Consider the following 19241-nt stretch of genomic DNA (forward strand, 5'->3'; position numbering starts at 1 on the left):
AAAGGCCTATAACATACATCCATAGCAAAGACCTGGCATTTCATCAGAAGAGGCTGCTCCCTCTTACAAATCTGTTTTCCTTGGAGCTTAAATTGCCTGAATTCCAAAACCCAGCACCTTTTTTTATCCCTTTCCTTCTCTTTTACTTTTGATAAGCTCCGGTGATTGAACAAGACAAATTTCCTGTGACTGACATGGACTAGCCCTCAGCTAAATGTCAGCTTTCCAGCCTTTCTGTCCCGTTTACATCCTGATTTTGAAGGTGGAACAATGTTTTTGTTGTGGATTAACTCCACTCCAAGTCTCCATTGGTGCCGTTCCCTGCCACCACCTTTCCTTCCAACATTTTACCCCCGTGGATTGACATCTTGGGGCATAAAGGACAAAGAAGGGGCTTCCTGGTTTGAGATTAGGCAGGCAGTTGCCAGGGAGAATTTTGATAAATTATTACAGAGGACCAACCTTGTTTTCCGCTTGTGAATCACAACTCATTTTTAATACCCACCAATTTTTCAGATAGCTATTTGCAAAAATTCTGAAAGCTATCTGTTGTGCCAAACGTAGTGATTTATCAAATAAAATCCAAAATGGTAGATGGTCGGGGCCTACCAGCTATTTATGTATTCATACCAAAAATAGCTGGTACTATCCTGTCAGTCTGGTATGCAAATGATTACAGATTTGCTTTCTACCTGAACAGAATGCAACATTTTGTAGTCCCACTTTAGAAAGTGATAACAAAAACAAAGCAGGGAGGATGCCTAGCTATCGCTAAATTCTATTTGGGAACATTAAGTTTCTCATACTGCTACATTAATGGAAAAAGTGAGCTGAATCATTTTTCTAAAAGCAATAAAGCTTGCTCTGAACTGAATTACTCACTTGAAAAAAGTTCAGGTGGAAAGTAAAGGTCACTGGTACTGAAGAAAAATAAGTTGATGACCAAAATACTTTCTGTAGTATCCAATAAGCCTAAACTCTGTACATCTTCTAAAATGCAAGTGGGAGGAATCCCCTTGATGAACAGGGATTTTCCCAACAGCTGCTGTTCAGGTACAATTGGTACTCTGGTCAAAATACCAAGCAACTCCAAACAGTTTTAAACAAGGTTCATTCTCAAATATGGGCACAGTTTGATTTAAAACATTTTGTTTTCAAGTTGTTATATTATTGTATAATCTATCTAGCTATGTGTCTATCTATCCAGGCAGTGGGTACACCTGCTCATACGTCTATATTTATTGGAAAAAAATCTCCAATGACTTCTCCAGTCAGTTCTATACTTTTCACATTTTTAAGTTTTAGATCAGAGTTTCTCAACCCCCTTGCATATTTTAGTTGTGTCTCTGTTCCAGAACATCTGATTGAAGTGATTGCATGACCTGCTCTGTATGTCATCAAGTGCTGCAGAAGCCTCTTAATCACCCACTTATTCAGGTCAGGTGTGTGGGAGAAAGGAAATGCCTAAAACATGTAGAGGTCCCAGAAGACTGGAGCACTGTTTTATACCATAATAAAATATAATTTAAAAAAAATGACAAGAATTCTTTGTTTACTGCTGTGACTTTAGAACTCGACCAACTGAGCCATGATTTTAATGTACACTTCTAGAAGATGGATGAAGGTAAATACAGGGCAATCCTCCAGGAAAACCCACTAGAACCCGTTCCACTGTAAATTTAATTGACAAAATGTGAAAAACCAGTGCAAACTGTCAGCCGTTTATTCTGACTAAACTTGGGAAGTCTATCTTTTCCTTGCTAAAGAAAGTGTACAAACCTATTTGGGAATTTTTCTGGTAATGAAAAAAAGACATTAATATATCAAAGAAAGGAATAGCTACAGTAACGTTAGTCCGATTGTAAATGTTACTTCAGAAAGCAGAGTGGCAGACAAACAAATGTGCATATTAGGTATTTTAAGCAGTGGTATAAAAACTTTATTTTTGCTCTTTTTGTTGATTTTTGTTATAAAAAAAATCACAACTTGTCATTTATTTATCATGATTTCATGACAGTTGGCAGTCTCACTTGGGTTCTCTAATTTTCATTCCAGTGCATTAACACCTTTACTAGAACCACTGCAATAGTTATACTTTTATTAATATTTTAACATGAACCAGATGTTCACCTTGCTCCTTAAAAAGACAGTAAGCAGATGCAACAATGTAAGAAATACACACTGACCAACTCATGGAGTCCACAGAAAAACACAACTTCAGCATTTCTCTCATACCCGACAGGATTTTAGAGACAAGCTCTCCAAGAACCCGGATAGGAAACAAAGATCCTCGATGTCGACACTGGTTCTTTGAGCTAAGCTACTTAAGCAGCTGGGCTTTTCAATGTGCTTCCCCTAGTCTCCAATATCCTGCCAGCTACAGCTTTCCTGACGCACAAAACAACATCTACCCAGTGGTCACACAAGGAGTGTAGTCAAACTCTGACAGACAAGAGGGCACCCTCATGTTGACCTGGCCCACAGCTCATTGGCAGTATTAACCTGTTTAATAAAGGCCTAGTCGTGGGTTAGCCTAGTACAAATGTATGGCTGAGCTGGGTTTTAATCCCAACAGTTTCCAAATTGGCTTGAGTGACAATTGCTGTAATTGCCTTTACGCAGTAGGTGACTACAAAGATATTGTGTAAAATACTTGGATTTACAGTTGCTCATCACATCACCTGTGTGATGCAATCTTTTCCAGTAGACATATGGGAGTGTTGCTCCATATGGTGAAACTGGCATCATCAAGGACAGCTATGGTCACGACATGACAACCAGTTTTTAAAACCTCCCTAGCCATCCATCTGCAAAGGTGAACATGCAGGATGATTCAAAAGAGAGACGCTATTTTCCTGGATGACCTGCATGGTTGTCTTGTTGTATAGACCAATACCTATAGTCAATACGGTAATTGCTGCAATATTACCACCGAGTTGTGCATAACCTGAGGGTCTACTGTTCTTTTGAAGGAAAATGCTCCCAGATCAACCTCTGCTACTGTGCTGCTTAGAAACATCTCCCGTTTGATCTGCTATGTTAATATCGTCAGAGGCCATCATGACATTGACCTTTTTTTTGTCAGAAAATAAACTTTCTTCCAACTTTTGATAAATGCCTGAAACAGTCGGGTTTCACTTTGAGAGGAGCCTTTTTTTTTTAAGCCCTTCTATTGCAGACATGGTCCAACAGTAATTGGACACAGTCCGCATCAGTAGGCGTCTTCTTTGGGCTCAGGATCAGCCTGAGTCTTCACAGATAGACTGTTGGATTTATGAAGTGCATGTGAATGTTTTCAGGTTCACTTGACTTTTCTGTCAATTCAGGATCTTTAAGAACTTTAAAATGACTGTTTTAGTATGACCAATCTCTACAGCGACAGAGTGTTGCAACAGGCCTTGTTTTTGTCCCTCTGCCACATTCAGAGGTGTAAAACAAAAAACAAAAAAACACTTTGCCTTTGCCACCAGGCGGTCATTAGAGTGTGGAAGCAATTTGCTGACAGAACATGATAAGGAACTCATATTTAAACCCATATTTGGTTTTAAACCTTGATCAAGTGATGAAAATACTGAGTCTATATGCAATTTCAAATAACTTGCCTACTCTGTTGTTTTTGTCTCTTTCTCTCACTTCTTCGTCTTGTATTTTTAAGCTACACTAGGAACCTGGGAATGATCCAGGCTCAGAATAGAGTAATTGTAGTAAAAATGTGTTGACTTGAAATTTCTTCCTTGGTATTAAAAGTTGGATTTGGAGTTTATTCACAAGTGGCACAATGCTCACAACAGTATCCTTGCAACAGATCCTGGATGTTTATTAAAAACGGCAATGACAGAAATGAAATTCCTTTCTATACTGTCAATTTCAGAGAGCCAGGTCCGTACACAAGCCAAAACAAACCAAACCCCCTAATCTGTCAGCATGAAAAAATTCTTTTCTTCCCCGTCTGCATGTTCTTACATGCTCCTTCATATTCTCGCAAAACTTTGTCCTCAGCAGGTCTTATCAGGAGTTTCACTGACATTCTCTGTCAACAGCAACATCAAAACAGGGCATTATTCAGGTTATTACAACAGATTTTAATCTAATTTGGACATTTAAGGCAATTCTGTCCAGTAGACATCAACATTAAAAAGTCTACAACTTGGTTTCGTCAACACAATGAATTTAACAGAACTGAGCATTCCTAAAAACACATTCAAGCTTTGGAATGTTAAGCCTAAATATTTCAGACAAACGACAGTTTACATGCACTGAATAGTCTGTTTTGTGTTGAGTTATCACTTTGTAAGCTTTTCAGAAGATAACTGCAGTCAATTATTATTAGCAATATCTGAGCAAGCTTTGTTTTTTAGGAGAGTTTCACATTTTGGACTTTGTTTTCAAGTACACATAAGCTAATATTAACCTATCTTACTTGAGTCTGCTTAAAGGCAAATTAATGGATGTATTCAGAATCAATAACATATTAGCATGTTAGAAAAGAAACAATTTTCAGATTTATACCCAAGTATTCTTTGTCTTGATTAAAATGTAGAAAAACTATCAAATCAGACTTTGGCTAATACAAAATAGTTTCTCCACACTTATATGGTGATTCAAAAAAAGTAATTTCTATATGCATGTTCATGAATGCAAAAAATGGCTGCTGGTAAAGACATGACACAAGGATGCTGAGAAGTTTCTAATAAACTGTAACTTCAAAACACATTTTTCTAACTTGTCTTTTGCATCTAGATGTAATACTGATTTATAACTTGGGCCTCTATTCCCTTGAATGATTGAATGATTGATAGGTTTGTGTTATATGGCCTCATTATTACTCATCATTACTGCTACTCAAGGCCTACTCTTTTAATATTCTTATCTGCTGTGATCAAGTACTAGTTTATGCAGATATTATCAAGGAAAAACCAAAGAAAGAACAAAATAGAGCACCTTTAGACAGCATTTAGTCCATCAATGTGAAATGTTAAATGGTCTGCCAAAGTTAAACTGCTGCCAGTATTCAACAAACAAGCTTCCTAAATTGCAGGGCTGGCAGTGAACCAGCTCTGAAGGAGCCTGAGGAGACCTCTGCCTGCTGCTGCCGCTCCACACAGCCTGACCTTCTGCAGTTCCAGAGAACAGGACTTCTACTGTCCAAGTCATGCTTCTGCCTTTTAAAAGAAGCTTTTATCCTCTTCACTTTTAATGGAGCTTACGCATACCTGAGTGCAGAAAAACCTTTCAAGCAGCAAATCTGAATTCAATGTACAATGAAGCAACTTTAAAGATCAGAAAAGAAGATATTATCAGAGCATTAATAGCTTCATAGATTTTAAAAACGGAAATATAGATCCACTTCTGTTACAACAACCTGATATTATCTGACTTCTTCTTTAAGCTTATTTAAAGCCAGATTATAAAGATACAAACTAGATATAGACCTGATCAAATCCAGTGCTGGTTGGGACCAGATACAGACTTCTATCTTGCTGCACAGTTTTGACTGATTTTATGCACAGACACATATTTAAAAGGAGAGTAAGAAATACTTAAATGTGGAAAATAAGTCAAATGTGGGAAAAATTCCAGCATTAAAATGCATGTACAGTGAGATGGAAAAGAAAATAGTATTTTCAATAAAGAATGGACATATTGCTTGTGAATATTGGCAAAAATTTCAATTTAACAGTTTTCACTGCATAAAATTCTACATTTGTTTACATTTCTTCAATATAGTCAAATTGGTCAGCAAAGACAATAAACACGATGCATTTTGTAAACCCTTCATGTCCTTACCAAAACAAAACATGAAAGCAGGAAGTGCATATCTGGCAAATATTATAGTAAAGTTTAAACTTCTTTTTCATTCATGACAGATGCATGGATGTTTTTATTTTGGTATAATATTATTCATGCCATTTGAAGATAAAGTGAAAAAGGATCAGATAAAACTTTCTTTCATCTGATCCTTTGATAAGAGATACCATCTGCCTGCATTAATATAAAACAAGTGTATGTATATTTTGTCATCATACAGGGAAGTTCAGGCAAGTGTCGGTACGGTTGTGTCACTTCCCAGAGTCTGATGGCTGCACACATTGTTAATGGGGCGAAGCCAGTATTCATGTGTGAGAGTGCATGTGTGTGCGCTGGTGTCTGAATGGGATGAGGACTAGGGGGTTGTAGGAATGTTGGACCCAGTGGGCACAGAGTAATGTGTATGACACACTGTGTGAGGAACAATGAAAGCAATCCCACTCAGTTCAAAAAGCTTCCATTCATGGCAAACCTGAGTCATCTAAACCTATCCGATTCAAAAAGACGGCCTGCTACTTTAGCTTTTAGTTTCAACAACTAACAAACAGTAAAGACTGATCTGGATGAAAACCGTTGTCCCTAAAATACCCATTATTTATGTTGTTCCTACAAGATATCTCTGAACATACAATCTGTAAAAGAAATGACTTCTACATGAAGACAATGAAAACGAGCTTAAATGCTGTTGTAACTATTCCAGGCCTGCAAGTGGTGCTATAACTCTGTCATGGAAAAGTACTAAAAACAGAGAAGGAGGCATGGAGAGTCTGCATAAAGCTTTCAAGTCGGGAAAAGACAGGGGCCCTCAAATCATCAAAGGCTGTTTTCCTGCAGCATTGAAGTGTGTCAATGATCCAACACACCTGAAGCTAATAGCTGAATTACCTCCTCAGCATGCAGACAAGTTCTCCAGAGTCCTTTAAATGACCTGATTATTTAACTTGAAATAAAACACCAAAGTACTTAATATAAACCATTTTTATAACAACTCCAAATGTTCAGTTTTCGAGATCTCTAGGTTTTAACTAACCCCTCTGAATTTCTATCACTAGCCTGTCACTTTCAACTTTTGCCAAGATTGTTGTTACAGTTGTATAACAACAACAATCTGAAATGTATTCAGGGAATGGGTGGGAAGGTTAGATTTTCAAGATCTGTAACCACAAGAGACATGTTATGTTTCTGTTTTTTTCAGTCACTTGTAATACAGCCAATATTCTGACAAAAGCCGCTGTGTTTCTTAAACAATTCTCACATTACAGCTTTATGACTGTCAGTCAAGTTTCACTTACTCCCTCGGCAGTCAGAAAGAGTCCAGCTCCCCAGAGCGCCGGCTTAGAAAACTAAAAAACCAGCTCATCCTGCATGACCTAATTAGAAACATCCCCTGGATGGTGATGAAACATCAGTCACTGCCTTTTCCCTCAAAAGGTCCCATTTATCTGCTGTTAAAAGCTTCATACACCTCAGGATAGAGGAAGGTTTCAGAATAACACCTAATGCAATGACTTTAAGCTAATAGCAAGGGTACATCTGTATAAAATCTTTTCATAACAACTACAAGAGTTGTTGCACATTTGCAAAGGTTTAATTATGGTTTCTAAACTGACCTGTATACAAAATGTCAGAGTCCATACAGGAATGCATAAATCCTGAATTAAATCAGAGGCAGGCAATGTGACCACCCAGCTTGTAAATGAGGACAATCAATAGTTTTGGCAGATTACAAGACAAGTGACGTAGAGCAACATGGCTTGTGTAACCTGCACATATTTCTGGCTCACTGTTGATTTGTGGCTCCTGTTTAATTAAATAGAAGCTGGGCGTTCAACTGGAACGTAAACACTTTTCCTCTGTAGTGTGTTCAAAGGAACAACTCAAAACAGCTCCAGAGGCTCTACTTTTCCTGTCAAAAGTAAGAAAGCCAGTAAATAACAAGAAGAAGGCATGAATAGCTTTACTATAAAACTGCTTTTAATCAGCTTTGTTTTCCTTTAAGAGAATAGTGGTGATTTCTCCAATTCCGTTTACAAAGACAGATAAATTAGGTTTTTCTTGTTCCTTAGCTTTTGTGTTCCCACTAACGCCTAAAAAATGACTCGAGTTCTGTAACTCAAGCAGGTCGAATTTCAACCAACTTTTGGCACTGGTGAAAACAAAGAAGCAAGCCGATTTACGTTTCAGGTAAAAAAGCATATTTACATAATACTAACTGTACTTAAAACCTGTGAAAGTCATTAATAAGGAGTTGGTTCTGTATTTTTGAAGTGAGGTTTTGGTGTAAAGGCATGAGGAGTTAATGTCTTAACTGCAGTATGTAACTTTGAATGTGTTCAGCTAGTGTGAGTCTCTCCTGCAATATCCAGTGAAAATATTGTCATTGTTAATGCCAATTCTATTTTATGAATGCTTAAACATGTTCTTGTACTACATGCATTTACATAATAGCAGACCTTAGCAATGAACATAATGGAGCCACCATAACATCGAATTTAAAGCTGACTTAGGCTCACCTTCTAAACCAGGGGTGCCCAAAGTCGGTCCTCAAAGGCCTTCATCCTGCATGTTTTAGTTCTCTCCCTGGTGGTACCAACAACCTTTTCAGCATGTCAGTGTTCTTCTTAGGCCTTCTAACGAGCCATCATTTGGTCCAGGTGCATTAAACCAGGGAGAAAACTAAAACACGCAGGATGCCGGCCCTTGGGCACCCCTGTTCTAACGAGTCATTTCATGACTAATGAACAAATATTTTCTTGTCCAATTTCATGGGAGAAGGGGAAGTAAATGATTCTCTCCTTTTCTGCGTTATAGTAACGCAGAAAAGTTACAGTTATAGTTATAACAACTATAACGCAGCTGTTATAGTTGTTATTATGCGCTTCCTTAGGATTTCCTGTTACACTTCTTAACAGTACAAGCTAGTAAAATGAGTTAATGGCAACTTCAGAGTTGGTGTTTTTATTTAAAGTTGTCAACCACAGACCACGCCTGTCAGAGATGTGCATATTCTTTTGTTTAAAGTTGCATTTGACTTGTTAACTAGGAATGTTACAGATCTGAAGTTAATTAAGCTTCCGTATGCCTGCTGTAGCAGTATAAAAATCACCACAAACTGAAATCACCATTAAATTAATGTGGATAATTTCAAAACTTAACTTGCTTCTTTATTCTATCTCTGTTTAGATAGCTTCATTGCCAAAGCACTTTGGGTTCTTCAAAATAAAAGCACTTCCTGTTTAATTCATCGAGGATTTTGACATCGCCATGTGGCTACTTATTTAATAAATAAGTAATAAAAAAGCCAAAATGTCCCTCTTGTATTAATAGCTATTTTCAGAAGGCTTTTTTTTTCAATGTTTTCAGGCTTAAAAGATCAAAGCCTAACACTAAGGCACTTTATGTGTTGTCGCCTATCAGTTTATTCTCAGGGTGACCCTTTTATTAGATTTACCTCTAAGCATGCTAAGTAACAACCCTACCCAACAGCTTTCCTGCAGAGAATGACTGTGCAGCCTGGCACACGGCCGGCTGCCTCTCTTTAAGACAGCGCTGTGTGTGCGCGTGCATGTGTGAGAGCTGCAACACAGTTTGAATGCTACCCTGCTTTAATCTTTCTTGTTGAAAGCTTTCTCTTTCAGAGCATGAACACACACACACACACACACAGCAGTTGAACAAGATGACTCTGTTCACCTTGTCACAGACAGACTTCAGACATCAGGCAGGAGACACACACTCTGAGGCGTACACACAGACACAAAGAGAAACAGTGAGCAGATGACATCCTGGGTGGGTTGTGTTCTTCACAGGCATTTAAAATTTGAATTGATCTTCTTTCTTTTTTACTTTTTTGATTTGGCCATGCCTTGGTGGCATCAAGGAGAGAATTAGGAGGAAAATCAATCTGTCATAACAGAAACCTGATACAAGTACGCAAAGATTTAGCTTCAGACATCTGGAGTGTAAAGAGAGAAAAATCGGTAGATTCCACCAGATTTGTATTTAAATTGAGTAGAAAAATATAATAAGAAAAAGTTCCAGATGGCTGAAAGAAAAGTGTGCGTCATGTGCCATCCTCTGTTCATCACCCAAAATACTGGATTACTAAAATGCCACAGAAAGTCTGACAAATATAAAAAGGAAGATATAAATAAAACAAAAATATTTACTTTTATTTATTTAATAGACATTTTAAGAGGAATTGTGCCACGTGTCATTGTATTAAAGACACATTTTCTTAACCTTCTATTTTTTGCCACTTCAATCGCTACTGGAATCAATAAAATATTAAGGCTTTTTAAACATCCTTACAAAATGTGACATCTAATGTGGTCAATACCGTCAAAATACACAACTTAGACAACAACATACTGTTGTCTAAGTTGTGATGAGAATAACTGAGTAACGCTGTTGTCACCAAGTCCAGCAACCACCTCATTTAAATATATTTGGTTGTGAAATGAAGAACCTGTAGATGTCACCAGAAAAGATCAACCTTCCTGTTTCACATGAACATCATCCTTCTGTCAGACAGATAGAGCTTTAAAACATCCACATTGCTTCTACTGAACATGAACAGCAACCATTCAATTTATTGCTTTATCTGGAGGCTCCTCGAGAACGCATCACTAAACAAATCAGCTACAGGTAGAACAAACGTCATCCTTACCAACTTTTAAAATGAGGCAATGCTTCACTGGTTTACCAATAATGCCATTAAAATGTCACTGAATCATCATGAGCTAGATAAGCATTATTAAAAATGCATTCAAAGTAACATTTTCACATAAATCTAAAATTATACTGCACAACTAATTTCAGTTTTGCACTTTATTCAGAAGCATTTAATCCACTGAAATAGACTGACATACATGAAAAATATTCATTTGTTTGCATCTAACATGATGAGGCCAAGAGATGTTTACCTTTGATTTAAAATGTTAAATCATTAAATTACTTACAGAAAGAAATTTAAATCTGCTGTTTTGATCAATTTAAGAAGTGATAAATATGACTAACATGTACATGTGACCCCATTTTTCATAAGCTAAACAAGGCCTGGAAAGAGCAGTTTTACTGGTTCCCATAAACTACCAAAAAGAAGTCAAATGAAAGAGGTGAAAAGGTCAAACATTAATTTGCATTTGATTTGTGAGCTGAGTGAGAATATTTGCAAATGTTGATTTCAAACTTGCACTCAGACGCTTCACAGGAGCAAAAAGCCACAAAACAAAAGCAAACAATTATAAAGAAAGTGATTCTCCTTACAGACGAGGACAAACCAAAACCCTCAACAACATAAGGCTAACCATGGAACAAACCATTCGATGTAAGTAATTTGTGTTGAAATCTACAATTAAAAATAAAAAGGGTGTAGCTCAAGCTACAAACTACTATCATAATTTTGCCCTGATCAAACTTGCGGAAATCATTACAATTACAGATTTTGTCCTGCTTCTAACAGATCAACTCTGGGGGAAAATATCCACTTGCTGCCTAATATATCACAGGATATAGTTGCCAGAAAAATAATCAGTGCAAATGACTATCTGTGAGTGGTCATAATGTTATGTCTAACCAGTAAATCTCCCTGCACTGTGTTCCAGTACATAAATTCAGAAGGAAACGGTTTCTAAAGAAGAAATAATGCTACACCAAGTGGCTCTCTGCCAGTGGTTCTTAATTCTGTCTTTTACAACCAGTGTAAAAGGAGTTCTAACACAAGATCTGGTTTAGTACTTGCAGTTAAAAGTTGATAATATCTTTCAAACACGTTTCCTCAGTGGTACCATTTTCACTAATTCAACTGTGTCAACACAGCAATTATTTGCAACACAACTTGAAAACATTGACAGATTCTTAATGAGTGGAGGGCAGAAATTTGCATCTGAGTCAGTGACTGTCACAGAATTAACTTTCATCTGTAACTTTCACAGGTTTATTTGAGCTGCACAACACTTAAGACAAAAAAAAAATCACATTTCTCCAATGACCAACCCTTCAGCTCACACTACATTATTATTAGTCATAGCTCAGCTGTGCAGAATAAACATTATGCATTGGAAGAAAAAATTTAAACTAACAATTCTTGAGTTAATTTTCTCAAATTCCATGACGCTTTATAGTTGCTTAAAGAACCACATTTTAGGAGATGACAATAAGTAACTGCTAGCTCAGGTCTTCAACAGAGTCCATGTCTGGTTTGTGTTAATGTAGACTCGAAGATGCAAATTCCTGCCCTTTGCTCTCTGTTATCATTGAAAAAATGACACTACTGACAGACTAAACATTTGGAATTTTGTTCTTAAATCTTATGTTTCAAATGATGGAATTCTACACAGTTTTTCTTTAATCTGATTTTAAATCAAACATTGCAGTTCTGAAAATAAGAAAGTGCTACCTTAAACAACAAAAACAACAACATGAAAAACACTAAAAATGGATGATTAAATACTTTAGTGAGCACAAAAACAATGCACACCCTGATTTCATAAATCATGGTAGTAAAGATAGGGATGTCTTTTGTACATCCTGGGTCTAAACCTCAGAAGAGCACTAAGTGATGAATGGAACATCCTTCAAGTGGCCTAAATCCTTCTCAGACCAACACTTCCTTCTAAAATTACATTCTTCAACAGATTGTAGTCATAGCAATGCAGCCCAAGTACTCCAACGGCAACTGCCAAGAAAGCTCAACCCTTAACATTACGGTCCATTCTGTAGGATGAAATTACAAAGAACCTAAACTGCAAATGATATCATGCAGCAGGTCGTAACTAAACACAGACAGCGTAATTACAGATGTTTGTTAAACTCAAATAAATCATTTAACCAACTACAACAATGAGGGCAAATTGGTGAAAAACTTATGTTAAAGTAGATTGCAAGATTTTTGTTTACATAAGTTCATAAACAAACCAAATAAATGTGTTCAAGACTTTATGCTTTTCGAGACTGACCTCTGCTCAAAGAAACAACATCCTGAACAACAAAGAACTCTAATTACAGCTCAAGAGCCGGTTAATTATAATGAATTAAAAATGTTACTGAAGTGTACACTTGAACATAAAAAGTACCTTATCAAGCTGACCAGTAAAATATCTGCATTCTTTTACATCTCACAGGGAACAGTTTGTGTGAGTCAACAACGAAGACTAAACACAGTGTGGACGGCAGCCTTGCTAAACAACCATGCATCATGGTCCGCCTTCTCTGACATCCCTCCATCTGGGCTCCTCTTCATTTCCATAGAAAAAAAGTAATGGTGAATTCCTTTAATTTATTCCACTAGAGAAAAATGTTTAACTTAAAAAAAATAAAGACCTTAAATGGTGTCTTTCACAAAGCCCTCAGAGAATTTCAGTTAAATAAAAAACAATTATTAAAGATGCAGTGATTGAAATTTTAAGGCCAATTTCCAGTTTCTGTAAAGCTTTGACTTGCAGCCTGGTAGTGTTTAGTTTAGTACATTCACTGGTTGAAAAAAGGTCAAATTTTTGAGGTTTTGATGGTTCAATCAGTGGTGAGTGTAGATAAAACTTTTTATAAGAATTCTTTAAAATTCATTAAGAATTTTAAAGAATGTTTTAGAGGTGTAGAGAAAATAAAAATGCTTCTAAAAACAAATCGGACAAAAATATCTCAGCATAATTTTGAATAGTTCTTAAAAGAAGAATATGTTTAGAAATCTTTAGTGGATATGAGTTGCTTGAAAGCATGCAAATGTCAAGTAGTGAGTTCACCTAATCCACTTTAGATTATGGTGTTAGCAGAAGTTGATTATTTATATGCACATCCATCATCATACTCAGAGTTATTCAGGTTTCCCCTTTGTTCCAGAAGGATGTGCTCTTTTTGCCAGCACTCATCCTGTTTTGCACAGACTGTGCCAGAGCTGTTGCCAGATCCTGTGACAGAAACAAGCAACCTGATCCAAAACAAAAGACTGGATCAAAATCCATTAACAAAGAGCAACAATTATTTAGCCAAAGGCATGGATCAGGGAGCAGCAAATTGGAGTTTAAACAGGTGACATGAAATCCTGTCACAGGGCAATAAAAATGCATAGATGTATAATCCAAGACTAGAAAAATGTACACATCTTATTTTCATATTCAACCTTTTTTCCCCCCCATCAGTGTATGTCATAATTGGGTTTATGATAGCAGTAAGTCTAAATATAGTATTCATGGTAATATAAACATTGAAGAGAATCTCTGTAATATGTCTGACCTGTCTGCTGAGATCTGAGACATTGGCATGTCAAGACTTCTCCATTCTCTTTTCCATTCAGGCATCTTTATATTATTCCAAAATTTCCAGATGTGTTTTTACTTGGTAAGAAAAGGGACACCCAACACGCTCACACATGCTCAGGAGAAAAAAACATTGTGCCAAGAAACCTTGTTTAGACTAGAATGTGTTGGAGAACAGAGCCAACAAACAAACTAATCCAGACAGTTTTCACCTTGCTGATCCTGCATTAAGACTAAAATCATTTCACTTTGTAATCACTCAAACTCATGTTTGAAAGCTATTTGAACAAACAAAATTAACAGACTGAGTAATCAAATTTTGAGCAAATATTTTCAGCTTAAACCTAAAAGTACCAACAGTAATCAAGCTGCCAGTAAAAAATGGCTTGATTTCTGGGGCTTCAGTTCAGTATAGGTTTTGGATTAGATAAGGTTACATAATTTGCATTTTTGCTTGTTCTAATTTGTTTCTAATAATTCTAGCTGCCTGTTTTGCAATAAATTTGTCTTCAGCTCAGGCAAAACTATACAACTGTTGAAATTACACAACCTGTCATTTGTTATAATTTCACATGATTCTGTTAGAGGCAGAACTGTCCTAAACTACCAGTTAGAGAAAAGCCAATTCATCAAACTACTGAGATGCTTCAGAGAAAAGAAGACAAATAAGGCAGTTTCATCAGGTTTCTGTTCAAGCAAAACGCCCCATGGCTGTTCGACACAAATCATTCAACCTAACCAACTGGGGGCTTCTGCTCTCATCAAAGGGCCAGCGAGACTCCTCTGAAGTTCAGAGGAACTTAAGAACCATCATTAGAGAGGGTTGCGAGTGTGAAGAAGCACCCATCAAAGACTTAATAATTGCAGGTGTCAATGCTTCACTGCAGTTCTGGATTGTTCCAAAGAATGCTGCTGGATGCCTTTTGTCTGGCAGTTGTAGCTGAAGAATATTTTACATGACTAGTTTGTCATTTCAACACGATAATTATTATTTTCAAACATAACATTTTTATTGCATTATGACCATCTGTCTAATAATGTGTTAGCTACCCTTTTGCTAAAAAGACAGCCCTGAACTTTTGACACAAGGACTCCACCAGGCCCCAGAAGGTGAGCTTAGTTTTCAGCACCAACATGTTAGCAGAACCTTCATGTCATGTAAGTTGCGAGACTCATTGGGATTGTGGGAACTTCAACTCCAAGTTAACGCCTCATATTTATTGTTGTGCTGCTTAAACTATTCTTGAACTATTCTTGCTTTGTAGCAGGGAGCATTATTGCTCTTAAAGAGGTCACAGCCATTAGGGAGTACTGTTTCCAAGGGTGTACACAGTATGCAACAATACTTGATGGTGGGACGTGTCAAAATAACACCCACATGGATGGCAGATGTCCAGGGTTTCCCTGCCCAAGATTGGTCAAAGCATCACAGTGTCTCTACTTCCTTGTCATCTTCCCACGGTGTATCCTTTCATGGTCCCATTTGTTCCCAAGTAAACAAGGCACCTAGCCATCAAACAAGTTTAAAAGAAAATGTATTTAGTGAGACCAAGCTGTTCCTCCACTGCTTCCTGGTGCAGTTTTGGTGTTCACGCGCCCATTATTAGGGTTTTCTGCGGTGAACAGGAGTTAGCATAGGCTCTTTGACTGGCCTTTAGCTATGCAGGTCCAAATGTAATGCACTGTGTAACACCTCAGTAAATTCAGCCATAGTAGTTCAACTCCTGGACTGGACCACAGGCCAGTCTTCACTCCTTCATTAGTAAGGCTCAGTCACCCATGACCCTGTCGCCTGTTCACTGCTCCTGCTTTGGACCATGTTTGATAGCTACTGACCACAACAGACCAAGAACAAGTTTTAAAATTGCTCTGGTTATAATTTTGCAATCACTATGTGCCCCATCCATGGAAGTTAGAACTGGTCAAGCGATTCTAGGTTAAAGTTTGTCTGTATTTCCAGTACAAAGTCACTGAAAGAGCTTAACCTCTTTATTCTCATCCTATGTATTAGGGGTGCCCAAATTCAGTTCTTCCATCTATGGAATGAATGGCTCATTACCGGGCCTCGGCAGAGCTGAATAACAGCTTGATTCAGGTGTGTTGAAGCAAGGCTGCATTCAAACCCCTTTATCAATGGTTAAGTCTCACTCTAGCCAATTAATGTCTGGTTCATTTCTAGCCAATAAGGGCATGTCTCCATTGGCAGTGTTTTTCTCACTGTGTGAGAAAATGTTAATCATGCTTAGATTTCTCTAAAGTAACTTTAGAGTTGGCAATATCCACCACTGGTTTTTTGTAATTTTAGAGGAACTGTAATAATTTTTGCTACAAAAATAAAGTTTGTGTCAACCTCTCATCATTGAGTTCATCAAACATCTGTGAAAAATTACTTTTGCATCTAATCCTCGCAAGATGCATCCCGGTTGTTCATGACAAGCCCTTTGACTGCCACAGCTTTACTTCAATTGACGCACAACCCACAGCTGAAGCATTGAATTAGCTCAAGATTTAACCATGGTGAGACCACCAGGACAGGCAGACAGCGAGGCATGAATCTGGCTTTGAAAGCAGATGCAGGGGTCTCTGTGTGGTTAGATGATGAATGGCAGGTTTTAAATTATTTTCACCTGCCAAAACAAAATAAGTAAAAGGTGATCCATGTCAGGGGAAAAAAGAAGTCAGCCTAATTATGTTTGGCATGAACTAGCTCCAAAATGGCTTTAGGAAGTAATCGTGCATGTCTTCCTTAGTCAAGTCTGCACCATTTGAGCAAAAATTGAAACTGTGAGCAAAACACCTTTCATAAAACGAAAATTAGCTTCATCCTCAACGAACTGCTGAGAAGATACACATCCAAACATGCCAGACTCAACAGTTTTCTATTGTTTGATTTGTCTTTGACAATAAATGTCAAACTGGGGAAACTGCTGGCATAACCTCTTGCATCAGGTGCTGACATTATACCTGGTGCAGCAGTTGGATATAACTGGATGTTGACTGAAACTTTGTGCTTAGATTCAGTCAGGAGTGAGTGACTGTCAACTGGTGTGTGGGGATAATGAAGTCAGATCCCAAAGGAGAAAGCTGAGAGGAGAACAACAAAAAAGCAGTTTCAGTTCACTTCCACTGATCTGCTCTCAGCCTCATGAATTCTAGGTCAGTGGTGGCTTTTTAAAGATGTGACATGGCCCTCTGAGGAGTTTGGAGCTGCTAAATAGGCCTACAAAGGCACCTGACACTTTTATCTGTGTCTTTTTAATACAGATAACATGGTGTGTTGTGAGCATACAAAAATATCAATATTAGAAATATGGAATAGGGATGCACCAGTTAGCCAACAGTGAATGGGACATATGCTTTATTGCATTTGGGGATAAGCTTGTAATTTATTTATTTTTTTCTGTTGGATTCATAACTATTACATCTTTTAAGAAACTTGGGGATCATTTGTCACAATTATATGTTTTATTCCTTAAAATAACTGGAATCTGTTAAAATCAGAATTGGCTGATCAGACCTTTAAGAAAGCCAGAAATTATCCGGAAAAAATGGCATTCTAGCAACAAGCCATAGATTTTCCCTTGGCATGTGCATTAATAGCTAAAAAAATGAACAGATGAACATCAGGTACAATCCAAGACAGTCAAACATTTTATGCCACAGGGTAAGGAGATCTCCACTATTCCAAATCAAAATGTTTCCATTTTAATTATAAAAAAAAATAAGTAAAGTGAAAATCATGAAGCAGTTGTCAGTCAGCTGAAAGCAGGATGATGACAAACTTAAACGCAATGGAGACTGACAAGTGTCATGATTGAAATTCTCCCTGAACAAAACCTCGCTTGTGTGTGATTATTGTTGACTGGGCCTGCAATGGGGCAAAAATCCATTCCACATGATGCATTCATTGTTTTCAGCCAAACACGCACCGGGTCACTTTAAACAGCCACTGTACAACAGCGAGCCCGTTCTGCAAATTTGAGGAGGGCCTGGACAAAATAACTGAAACTGTTCCTTTACGGTTGGTGTTATATTCAGGTTGTTTAAAGGGTAAAAGTTAGGATTTAGATGATGCATGCAGCTACAATGAACCTGCATAGTATTTTTTTGGAAATGTATTTCTTATTTCAACAGGTGAAGAAACAATAAAATTAAGTGCACTTTAAACATTAGGCTACATAAAGGCCGTGCTATATCAACAAACACCTGCGCTTAAAGGAAGCAGGTTCTGATGAGGTGATTCAGCACTCGAGTTTTTGAACTCACCTCGATCCATTTCTGAGCCTCCAGAAACGCAGAGTCGGCGGCCGACTCCGGCACAGGTTGATGCTGATGAGACTGTCCAAGGTCTGCAACCGGACTGGCCATGGACGAAGGACTTGGCTCTTCTCTTTAAGTATGAACGCCTTACAGAAAAGGTGCAAAAGCCGCGATATTCCTCCGAAATGAGTGAAGAGCCGCGTCAGTGTTCCAGTTTCCCTCGGTTGTCGCTGTAGATGTTCCAGCAGCAGCAGCAGCAGCAGCACCGGCGGCCAGGCAAACGAACCAGTTTGTGCACTCCACAGAGTCGCTCCTGCTAGAGTGTTTGCAGCGTCAAGTTGCACGTATTTAGCTACAGAACTGAGGCTTGAAGCCTTCACAATAAAGGTAGCTTGCAGACAGAGTCCTTGAAAATATATTGGATCAGCAGAAGGATGAAAATCAGAGCTAAAACTCTCCACACTTACAACATTTTCGTTCACTTTTGTAGCATTTGGAGACATTTTAAACCAGTTAGCGAAGTTTGGAGGGGAAGTTTTCGCTTCGCTTGTTCGTCAGAGGCTTTAATGCGTGCTCTTATTTTTGTAAAGACAAACTTCCGGTTTTAATGTTGCTGTTTTCCGTTCACTTGATGGTAGTTTAAGACTCGCACACCGCAGTATCGCTCCAACGGTCCAAAATACACACAGCAGCGCCGCTCCACCGGCAGCCAATGAGGGCAGCAGCACGCTGGGGATCACACACCCACTTTCACATGTGGGGCAAAAAGCACAGGAGGGATCTCACTGATTTAGAGCAAAGGTTTCAATCCTGACATTTACAATTAAGTAAGAGAACTGACACAATGATCCACATTTATTGCCTGAATAGTTTGAAAATAAAGATTTATGTATAAAAATATCTAACTCTTCCAATTAC

General features: G+C 37.9%; 1 protein-coding gene across 9 annotated transcripts in view; it reads right to left on the reverse strand.

Annotated features, from left to right (window-relative positions):
- Positions 1–18631, reverse strand: part of limch1 (LIM and calponin homology domains 1) — a 70063-nt gene extending 51432 nt beyond the window's left edge. For 4 of the 9 annotated variants that reach the window (XM_023328502.1, XM_023328503.1, XM_023328504.1 and 1 more), the window contains exon 1: positions 18330–18630. In XM_023328502.1, the coding sequence (XP_023184270.1) occupies positions 18330–18431 (102 nt within the window). In that variant the 5' untranslated portion in view covers positions 18432–18630. Of the gene's footprint in view, positions 1–18329 lie in introns of all 9 variants that reach the window. The other 5 variants (XM_023328508.1, XM_023328506.1, XM_023328507.1 and 2 more) reach the window with 2 other exon arrangements.
- Between the last annotated feature and the right edge of the window lie 610 nt (positions 18632–19241).

This window comes from Xiphophorus maculatus, chromosome 23 (assembly GCF_002775205.1).
Source record: "Xiphophorus maculatus strain JP 163 A chromosome 23, X_maculatus-5.0-male, whole genome shotgun sequence".
Classification (NCBI taxonomy): domain Eukaryota; kingdom Metazoa; phylum Chordata; class Actinopteri; order Cyprinodontiformes; family Poeciliidae; genus Xiphophorus; species Xiphophorus maculatus.